The 11,176-nt window shown below is 36.1% G+C and overlaps 2 protein-coding genes across 2 annotated transcripts; both read left to right on the top strand.

Moving 5' to 3' along the window:
• Positions 1-971: 971 nt before the first annotated feature.
• Positions 972-3,203, top strand: LOC136225006 (sec-independent protein translocase protein TATB, chloroplastic). The gene is made up of 5 exons (XM_066013400.1): positions 972-1,311; positions 1,386-1,510; positions 2,174-2,233; positions 2,345-2,504; positions 2,755-3,203. The coding sequence occupies exons 1-5, from the start codon at positions 1,095-1,097 to the stop codon at positions 2,973-2,975; spliced, it is 783 nt and encodes a 260-aa protein (XP_065869472.1). The 5' UTR covers positions 972-1,094; the 3' UTR covers positions 2,976-3,203.
• Positions 3,204-5,450: 2,247 nt separating this feature from the next.
• On the top strand, positions 5,451-9,286 carry LOC136224990 (small ribosomal subunit protein uS9m-like). The gene is made up of 4 exons (XM_066013399.1): positions 5,451-6,365; positions 7,467-7,907; positions 8,055-8,135; positions 8,866-9,286. Exons 1-4 carry the CDS (start codon positions 5,654-5,656, stop codon positions 8,955-8,957), a joined length of 1,326 nt encoding a protein of 441 aa, XP_065869471.1. The 5' UTR covers positions 5,451-5,653; the 3' UTR covers positions 8,958-9,286.
• The last annotated feature ends 1,890 nt before the right edge of the window (positions 9,287-11,176 follow it).

Raw genomic sequence — 11,176 nt, 5'->3', positions numbered from 1 at the left:
ATTACATTAGAATTTTGATTACATTACATTGCATTACGGCATACCAAACGGACCCTAAGAGTTTCTTCATCCTCTCTATTAATAGAGAACCTCTCTCCACCTCTTAGTACCTCCTTAATTCATTTTTTATTAATAATTTATTATTGAAGAGTCTCTCCCCTTTCACTATTGGTAACTATAACAACAATTACTAATTTTAATGATAAAATAATAAATAAGGAGTGAATATAAGGAGTATTGTTGGAGATGACATGTCTTAGTCACTCTTAAATCACTAACAGAGCGTTTGATATTCAATTGGGATAGGGATAAAGATAAAAGTTGAGATATGGATAAGGATAAATGGTTGGGATAAGGATAAAAATATGATAGTCAGGAATTATTATTCAATGTTTGGTATGTGGGATAGAGATGGAGATAAAATAATACATTTTACTATTTTAACCTTATTTAAACTACATAACATTAATTTGAGGGATAAGATGAACTTTTTCATCATATTAAAATTGCAGGAGCTTATCCCACCTCCTTATACCACCCATCTCTTGAGTATAGGATTTGGGGGATAAGACTCATATCCCGCTCTTATCTCCCTAACCTATCTCTAAAACAAACATGAGATAACTCGTCTCAGTTTTTTATCCCTATCCCAATGTCTTTATCCTCTCTAACAAACACCCCGTAAGAATCAATTATTTATATTATTTTTAGAGAGTGCACTAAGAGTCTCTTGGAGATACTCTTAGCCATCAAATCCCTAACCTCTATTAAGAAAACACTTTGGTCAAGCTTGGTTAGAGGTTTGTATATAAGGGGTTGAGCCCAAGCAAGAAGAACAAAGGTTCCTATTTTGTTGGAGGGGCTGAAAATGAACAAAAGGAAAGAAACATGGGCCGTCCACATACTTTATGTTCCAAGTTCCAACCTTTAATTAAGCCCAATTTCCAACTTGGAATTAAGGTAGACAAACCAATTCTTCAGGTGCTCATACTGCAACATCTTCCACTTCCACAATTTTGTTGAAGATAATATTCCATTCCAACGCATGATTATTCATCTTCTTCCTTTTTCAAGTCTATAACCACACACTGGTTATGGCCTCCTTTATTTCTACACCCACATCCTTGTGTTCCGTTTCTACAAGCAAAAGATCATTTCTTTACCAACATTCTTCTTCTTCAAATTCAAATTCAAATTCAAACTATGGAACCCTCAAGCTCTGGATTCCTCAAATGGGTACCGGTCCTTTCTCTACCTGGAACGGTCTAAAGCATCTGGGTCTTTCAATCAACACAATATCTCTCAAAAAAGGTCGGTTCTTTTTCACTTTCTGTGGTGTTTTGTTGGTGTTTTATATTTCAAAATTGTGATTTTGTTGGGTGCAGAGAAGAAGAAGGGGAGGCGTAAGGGTAGAATGGTCTTTGCATCTTTGTTTGGGGTTGGAGCTCCAGAGGCTTTGGTTATTGGAGTGGTGGCTTTACTGGTTTTTGGTCCCAAAGGTCTGGCTGAGGTTAGTTTTTGAATGCCTTTCTTCTTCTTTTTAGGGTTTAGTTTCAATTGTGGATAATAATAAAAATTTAATCTTTAAGGATCCTCTAGGACTGATTGATGACCTAACTTTGCTTACAAGTACTGTGTTCTATAACTTCCTTGAGGAATTGCATATAGCTGAATGAAAAATTGTGTTGCCCAAGATCATGTGATTTCACATTAAAAATTGCAGATTATTAATGAATTATGTACTATTCCTGTCCAGGCCCGTGGATGTAGCTAAAAATAGCCAAACCGCGTAAATGGTGTATCGAGCTTGTTATAATCAACAACCATGTGATTCCTAACAAGTGGTATCATACTTGGTTAGGTCTTAACAGAGGAATAGAAATCATGTTTCCTGTGTTTGGAGCTTAAATTAAGTCCCTAATTGAAATTAGATTATAGGCACTTTGCAAAAAGGCTAACTAAATAGGCTGCTATCAGTTCCATGGATATGCTTTATCTTCTCCGAGTCTTGTCTCGGAGTAATAAGAACATCTTTTGTTGTTGTTTAGAAGTGCCATTTTTCTGAATTTGGCAAAGGCACTCAACTAACCGTCTCTAAGCCTCCATTGGTTCAGTAGCATTACTCGTTTGTTCGTTTATTTAGTTAGTCTCATTATGATTTTGGATCTCTCAGGTTGCTCGTAATTTAGGGAAGACTCTACGTGCATTTCAACCCACCATTCGAGAACTCCAGGTACGTCCATAGAACTTTGAGTTTGATGGCTTTTGTTTATGCCATGTTGGGCAACATTTTGTTTGTTGTTCTTAATCCATAAAGGGTATCAGTCAACACTTTGAAATGTAGGATGTTTCAAGGGAATTCAAGAGCACTCTTGAGCGAGAAATCGGCCTCGATGATATTCCAAGTCAAACACAAAACCCATATAGCTCTAACAGACCAAATCCTGGCTCTGTAATTTCATCTGTTGGCAGCCCAGGGAAGTCCCCAACTGAAGCTGACCCCAGTAAGTTAAAGTGTTCATAATCGAGGACTTCGGCTGTTGCATCTATTGCTTTTAATTAGGCAAAACCATATTTTTGGTCTAAATTTCAACATTTAGTCCCTGAAATTTAGCCTATGCACCTTGATTGCTATTGAAATTTAGCTCCTTGTGATGCTCACCGTCACGCTTGCATCACACGCTCCTTTAAATGTCACCAAATCAAAGTTGTCTGATATTGCAATGAAATATGACAAGCCATTCCCAAATGCAGATGGTGCTCCATCTCAACCCGAAGCATACACGACAGAAGATTACTTGAAAATCACAGAGGAGCAGCTAAAAGCCTCTGCTATACAACAGCAAGAGGTCACACCTCCTCCAGCTCCAGCTCCAGCAGAAAACCAGACTGAATCTCCTCCAAATGAAATTGTATCAGGTGCTGCTAAAGAAACTGCAATGCCTCCACCACAAAAACCAGAAACTGAAGTATGAGACAGGTCTCCAAGGAAATATTGTAGCTCAAACCTAAGCTTTCTGGATTTTGGAATGCCGGAAATGAGTTAGCCAAGGCATGAAAGTTCACTTAAGGAATGAGGAGTCAGGTTTCTTGATTCTACTGTAAAATTGACGAGTGCTGAATGCTACTAAGGAATTTTGTGAATAAGTTGTACTAGCTTAGCCTAATGTATTCAAATTTGTTAAAATCATTATTTTGTTAAATTTCTTTAGGATCAGAGTTCAAATTTGTCTCTAACAATTTTTGGGAAGTGCAGATAATATCGGTAACATAAAAGATGGTAAAATTTTGTTTTTAACTTTTAGAAATTTTGTACATGGTAACAGAACTCATTAGAATGGAACTTTTAACCGGATTGAGAGGCAGGGGGCATGGGGGTACTGGTGCATGATGGACTATCAGGAACCACCCTCGTAGGGTTGTTAAGGGATGGTTTCACCCTTGTTTAGCCCTCCATCTTTATATACAGAAAGTTGATTGCACTCTCACTAGATGAAGGATCGTGCATCTTTCTTTTATTTGTCTCGATCCAGGTTGAAAGTGCATAATTTTGGTCTCGGTAGGTGTAAAAAAAACAAATTTAAGTTTTGTCTATACGGATTAAGATTATTTTTTGCATTCCAAATACTCAAATGAAGACTCAGCGTTACATGAACCCAAAATTTGCTCTATATTGAAAATATCAAGGACAAAATTGTCATTTACAATTACATCAAAAAGTGCCAACTCGGTGCTTGAATTGTGCTATTGCTATTGTTATTTTCATTTTTATTTTGTTTTCTTTCTTTTGTTTTTATGTTTTTAATGTTCTTTTTGCGCTTGTTTTCAAAAAAAAAAAAAAATTTACGCTTTTATATTTAGTATTTTTACTGTTTTTCATTTCTCCTTTTCCGTGTTTTTACAAATTTTCCTTCTTTCATCTTTTTATTATTTTTTCGTTTTTAATGTTTTTTTCTATTTTTCGTGTTTTATTTCCGTCTTTCATGTTTCCCTTTTCTCAGTTTTTTGTATATTTTTTAAAATAATAATATATTAAATATTTGAACAATTTATAGTAATAATTAAAAGAAATAGGTTTTAAAAAAAATTTAAAAGAAATAAGACATTACATTTGAGGATAATGGTGTCTTTTAAATAAAAAAATTATCTATTTCATTGTATCTTATTCCACCAACCAAAAATAGAAATAGTTATTTATTTGCTAATTCCATTCCATTTTGCGAACCAAACGGCATCTCATAATATTTCTAGATTTGATATAATTCAAATAAATCATTGATAAAATTGTAGATATTTTTAAAATTTGAATTTTTATATAAATTTTCCTTTAATTAGAGCATCTCCAATGCACTCTCTAAAAATAATATAAATAATTGACTTTTAGTGATTTAAGAGTGACTAAGACATTTCATCTCCAACAATACTCCTTATTTATTATTTTATCATTAAAATTATTAATTGTTGTTATATTTACCAATAGTGTGAGGAGAGAGACTTTCTAATAATAAATTATTAATAAAAAATGAATTAAGAGGCACTAAGAGGTGGAGAGAGGCTCTCTATTAATAGAGATGATGGAGAGACTCTTAGGCCTTGTTTGGATGGGGGTATGTTAAAGTAAACTAAGGTAGGGTAAGATAAGTGAAGTGAATGAAATAATTTGTTGTGTTTGGATAGAAGGTAAGGTAAGTGATGGTTTAATAATGTAATTGTGTTTGGTTTGATGGTAAAGTAAAATAAGGTAAGGTAAGTTATATACAAAATTACTTTTATATCCAAATAATGTTTTATTTTAAAATAAAATATAAAGGGTAATTTTGGAAAAAAAATATGTCACCTCCCTACCCTCCAATTTGGGGTGTAAAGAAAATCAGTCAAATTTCACCTCACTTACTATTACATTCAATTACATCTCAAAACAAACAAGATTAGCTTCTCTCACTTACCCTCACTTACTTTAAAATACCTCCATCCAAACAAGCTGTTAGTGATTTGAGGAGCCACTAAGAGGCTGTTGGAGCTTATTTTTCATTCTCCCTCCTCAAATAACTTAAGAGCCAACTTAAGAGGTTGTTGGAGATGCTCTTAATTGGTAACTTGTATTAACAGATTAGTTTTAATATAATTTAATTTTTTTATTATTTTAACTTAACACTTATCATATAATTTAATATAATTTAATACTTTTATCATATTTCTTCCAAAAAAAAAACACTTATCATATTTAAAACAAAATTCGATTAATTCGTTTAAGAAAAATAAGCATAGAAAATCACTTAAATCGTATTAAAACAAAATATTGAATTGATAAAAGTAAAAAAAAAAATTCAAATACATAAGTTGTAAAATTACTTGATAAATGGGCCCAAGCCCATATCTGGAAGTTCTGGGTGGTGGTTCTATGCATATCGGAGACTACTGAAATTAGTAGTCTCATCTAAAGTGGACGATGAAACCGGTTCGGGTTTTTTCATCTCGTGCAGAGTCCGCGGCATGGCATAAGACTCCACTCTACCAGTAGAAAATTAACCGACAGCATCTTCTTCAGTGATAGCATCCTCCCCCAAAGCAAGAAGGGAGGAAAAACCTTGCTCTCTTACACGCTGGGGTGACCAAACTCCATCTGAATCTGCTTCCAATTTTTTTTCCCAGAATGCTTTCTCGTTTCCTCCCTAAATCTTCCCATATACGTCTACTATCCAATCTCTGTTCCAAGTCTCCTTCAATTTCTCTTCCTCCTCGCATCTCTAATTCCAATTTCATTCCCAGACCATTTTCCAGCAATCACGGCAACGGCAATATCAGAGACGAAGTTTCTGCCTCTAGCACGTGGAAACTCAATGGAGAAGAAGATGATGATAAGTTAGACTCATTATTCGCCCTTGATTCCAAAGACTCGGTTTCCAGCAATCACGGCAGTGGCAACGGCAACAACGGCAACCACAATATCCGCGACGAAGTATCTGCCTCTAGCACATGGAATCTCAATGGAGAAGATGATGATAAATTAGACTCAGTTTTCGCCGTTGATTCCAAAGACGGAGTTGCCGGAATTTCTGATTCTCGGGCGACTGATGAGCGGTCATGGTTAGAGGAGGAAGCTGGAGACGAAGGAAGTCGTATATTTGAGGAAGTTGAGAAAGATTATGAGGCGAGGGCTGCCGGTCATGGAGACAACGAGTGGCTGACTTCGGAAGGACACTCTATGTGGAACTTAGAGGAAGGGGATGAGGATAAGGTCAATAAGGTCTTTGATATTGGAGAGATTGGAACCAGTACTAGTGAAACTCGGAGCAAGAGCAATGTGAGCGAGGAGCAGAAGATGCTTGAGAGCGAGAAGAAGGAACTCACTGTTATTCTGAAAGGTGAACATTTATCTCGTTTTGCTTTACAGTGTTTTTTTTTACATATAATCAAATGTTGCAGAAGATATTTTTACTGTGTGGGTTTGATTTGAGTTTTATACTGACTCACTGAGCACTTCTGATTCTAAACGAAGCAATTCATTGCACGTTTCAGCTAGAAAAAATGAAGCAGTTGTCAGGACTTAGAAAGTAAGGATACTCCTTTACATGAAAATCGTTCGGGGCCATCTGTATAAATGAATATATATAGTTGAGAACATAATTCCCACAATCTTCATTACTTCTTTGTTGTGGAACCTAAAACAATTTCAACAGCAATAAGAAGAACATGAATTTGATTAGATGGATGTTTGAAGCAAACAAGAACTCAAGTTGTAGCCATGTACCTTCGGTACCCAGCAACGGAATGTGAGAGATCAAGGTTTCATTTTCAGCATTCTCTTCTGATCTATATATGTCTAACACAAATCTGAAAAATAAAAAACATCTACTTTGTGAGGTCGGAGGTTATGGGTTCAATTAAAAAAAAAAAAAGAACTCAGTTCCTTCAAGTACTCATACCTTCTTATATATTGTTCAAGGCGCCTCGGATCTGCCATTTCAAGTGAATCCAGTATACAATGGGAATAATAACGTATTTCTTGGAGAAAATTTTCTTCTTTTTTTATCCATGTAAGCACCCTTCCTTTCTTGCATCCCCAAAGAGGATGGTGGTGGGTAATCAAACTCATCCAAACAAGTGGCAGCTTCACTCAAGGCACCAACAGCCCCTGATTCTACTTGATCAATATCACCAATTTTGAAGGCTCTAACAGCTGCCACAATATCAGTTTCTGCCAATTCAAAAAAAGATAAGCAAGTTGAATATATTCCTTTGAAAAACTTGTCAGTAGTTTGATTAACCACTACTTGAATCATACTATGTGTCTCCAATTTACTTGTTAATCTTAAGCACTGTAATCAGTTAGAATCTCAAATTTACCTTTTCTTGTGCTGTAGCTATTTGAATTATCAACATTTTAATTTGGGTTTAAGTTATGTGGGATAGAACTGTGTAAAAGTTACAGATTGCCACTGAAGGAGCAATATGTCTCATTGCAGGTCCAAATCGTGCTTTTGGAGACCTCGTTGCAGCATCAGGAATCTCAGATGACATGCTAGACAGTTTGATTGCCTTGAAGGATTTTGAAGGAATTGAGGGATTGCCTCCTCTAAGTCAAATAGAAGATATGCGTTATGAAAAGAATACAAGAAAGTCCGCAAGAGCTGAAATAGAGCGTCAGAAACAGGAAGAAGTTGCCAAAGCTAGAGTAAGACAAGTAGATGAGAAAGGTAGAGCATATGGAACTGGAAGAAGGAAATGTAGTATTGCTCGTGTTTGGATTCAACCTGGTGAAGGAAACTTCGTAGTTAACGATAAACAATTTGATGTTTATTTTCCAATGCTTGATCAACGAGCTGCCCTTTTGCGACCATTTTCTGAAACAAAGACCTTGGGTCTTTGGGATATTGACTGTACTGTGAAAGGAGGTGGTGTTTCAGGTGAGTTTGAGCAATTTTATTTGCACATGTATTAGATTTTTTACTTGTAGTGTCGCGCACACAGTGATTTGTTGAACCTTTTTCTGGGTTATATATACCGAACTGTGAAGTATTCAAATAACTTACAACCCATTTGCATGGTGGCAGGTCAAGTTGGAGCTATTCAACTAGGGGTCAGCAGGGCCTTGCAAAATTGGGAACCAGATCTACGTCCTCCCCTCAAAACTTGTAAGACCCTGTTAAATTCAGCCTTATTTTTGCTATTGTTTAAAGGCACCTTTTTTTTTGTTATTACTTTTCCTCTGTTAAAGTATTTTAAATAATGCTTTCGTTTAATTTATTCTGTCCCTCAAAATGTTGTAAATATTGGATTCTTCCTCAAAATAATTCCTGTTATGAGAAAAATTTCTCAAGTCCTAATGTTGTCCCAAAACGGTATTTAAAACACCGTATCAATGTAAAGAATCATGCGATTCAATCTCCGGGTTCAGTGCAAGTGCCAGTGCCTGTGTCACAACTTCTGACACTGTTGTTTCAGATCTAACATTTACTGAACTCGGTGATTGGATCACTGGGTTCTTTACATTTGAAACCGGTGTTTTAAACACCTATTTGGTAGGTCCTATGACATGGTCGTGTTAAATATGGCATTACAATGGGATTTTATTTTTTTTAACTATGCATTACTTTTGGAGAATATGCATTATTCTGGGTAAAATCCGTATATATTGGTATGGTTTAAAATTAAATTACTTGTGCATTGGTAATGGTAGTCCAGGAAATATGGGTGTCAAAATGGAAAATCGTGTTATGTGGTCTATATATTTCACATGATTATATATGACATAAATAATAATCATGTCAACCAGCTTGTATATTATCTCTATAATCGTGTTCTCCTGTCAGAAATGTTGGTTCTGGTATATATGGAATCACTAATTAGTGTACGATTGAGCAGGTGGGTTCTTGACAAGAGATCCGCGTGTGGTGGAAAGGAAAAAACCAGGAAAAGCAAAAGCAAGAAAGAGTTTCCAATGGGTAAAGCGTTGATGAATGGTTATAAAAGGGTAGCTCTGCATGTTTGTTTTTCACATCATTACCAATTAGATTGCAGGGTTTTTTTTTTTTTGGCTGCCCTGGAATTTCTTTTTGTAATGTAGCCATTTTTATTTATTTTAAGATGTGTTGGCAATAAGAATGTTTTGAGTTCTTCGTAATTGTCTGTGCCTGGATAACCAAGGGAAGAAAAGCGGATTCTTCCTTTCAGCACACTAAGGAATTTTGTGAACAAGTTGTACTAGCTTTAGCCTGTATGAATCTTATGAATCTTCAGTTAACATAAAATTCTTTATATAATGAAATGATGAGGTTGGTCATTATTCTTGGTGACATAGGATGAAAATCAAATCAAATAATGTATTCAAATTTGTTCAAATCATTATTTTGTTAAATTTCTTTAGGATCTAGTTCAAATTTGTTCCTTGTATGATGTTTCCAACCACAGCATTAACATTGGTACTAGTTATAAGTTGCTTGGACCCAAGTTGTCTTAACCTAAAATTCCACCAAACAGCAACACTGATATTTTGAAGAAAGACTAGCTGTGCTAGAATGCCATGGTTCTTATAATTGAAACAACTTATTGTTGAAACAGCTTTCCACATAATTTTGATTTGACAAAATTGTTTAAGTATAATTGAAAAACATATTCTAAACACACTAAGTTTAAATGCTTTGATTTATTCTACTAATGTATTTTGTTCAATGTTGAGTTAAATTGATTATAAGACACAAGAATTAAAAGGCCCAAGCCCAATACGAAAGTCAAAGCCCAAGTCAAACAACTCAAGACAACTCGGCCCGCGTTTATCAAAACGATGTCGCTGTATGCAAAACGCAACTCAGCATGAGAAGGATCTAGAAGACCTTCAGGGAACAACTTCGGAACGAAGCTGCTGAGTTGATTCGACAAAGCGTACAAGACAGCAGCTGGCTAAGGAAAACTTCCAGACAAAGTATTTCCACTTTGGGTAAAGTTCAGACGACACAGTATGCTGTCTAGTTGACTTTACCATAAAAGGAGAGACATTCTGCCGAGCTGACCAAAAGCTGACCGAGGACAGAAGATACACAAATCTGATTGGCCGAGAGCTCTGAGCAAGTCAGGATGACAACGACAGGAAGCCGTTTCCCTCCAACGGTTATTTCGAAATTCGAAATGACCGATGCCTCAAGACGTCTCTATAAATAGTGCCATCAGAAGCTTCATTCAACACAGAACTTGATCAAGCCATTACGCTGACCAAATTTCTACACAAGTTCTGCAAGCAAGAAGCAAAGCAAATCTTACACTACATTTCATATATTTGTGTAAAAGTCTAGAGTGATTATTCAATCATCTAAGTGTCTTAGCAATCATTGTTTAGGACAAACACTTATCATTTCTAGAGATTAGAAAGGAGAGGCTGAGTACTCGGTTATAGTACTCAGCGAGAGATTAGGATTGAGTAGAGGTATAGAGGAAGGTACTCTTGTTATACTCAGTTGCTAAGATTGTAAAAGGTTTGAGGCTCTACCTTTAAAGAGCTCAGTAGAGGATTCGAAATCTCGGAACGTGTTCCGGGGACAGGACGTAGGCTTAGAAGAAGCCGAACCTGGATAAATCTACTGAGTAACGTATTTCTTACCTTAAACTCCTTATATATATATTGCTTAATAACCAAAAACTGACCAAGTAAAGAGGTCAAGCTGAGTTGTGCGCATCGAACATCTGAGCTCAGGAATAGACTTTAAGTGCTATCTCATGACTCAAGTCAAGAAACTGACCTAGTCACCTGTTGACTAAGTCAGTATCTTCCTGATCACTCAGCGCCGCTGTTAAAACCTTTTCTCTTAAGAAAAGAAGTTTGCCCAAACTTAAGAAAAAGTTTAAATAGTTCCTAACCCCCCCTTGGAACTATACTTGCAACGTTATAAGGGGCCAACAAGTGGTATCAGAGCTTAAAAGCTCACTGTAAAAGGTCTAACAACCTTGAGCTGATCCCTACCATGGGCAAAAACAGTACTCGGTTTCTCCCAGGAAACCAAACAACTCAGATACTGCCTGAGGGGCTGTCCATCACTCGGCCTCCCCTATTCTTCGGGTCTAACTATACCTTCTGGAAGAATAGGATGAAAAATTTCATTCAGGCTACAAATATGAGTGCCTGGCTATCTATAGTTCAAGGCCCATTTGTACCTGTCGAAGTTGTGGCTGGCCAAACAGTTGT

This window comes from Euphorbia lathyris, chromosome 1 (genome assembly GCF_963576675.1).
Source record: "Euphorbia lathyris chromosome 1, ddEupLath1.1, whole genome shotgun sequence".
Classification (NCBI taxonomy): domain Eukaryota; kingdom Viridiplantae; phylum Streptophyta; class Magnoliopsida; order Malpighiales; family Euphorbiaceae; genus Euphorbia; species Euphorbia lathyris.
This window is presented reverse-complemented; position numbering and strand designations above follow the sequence as displayed.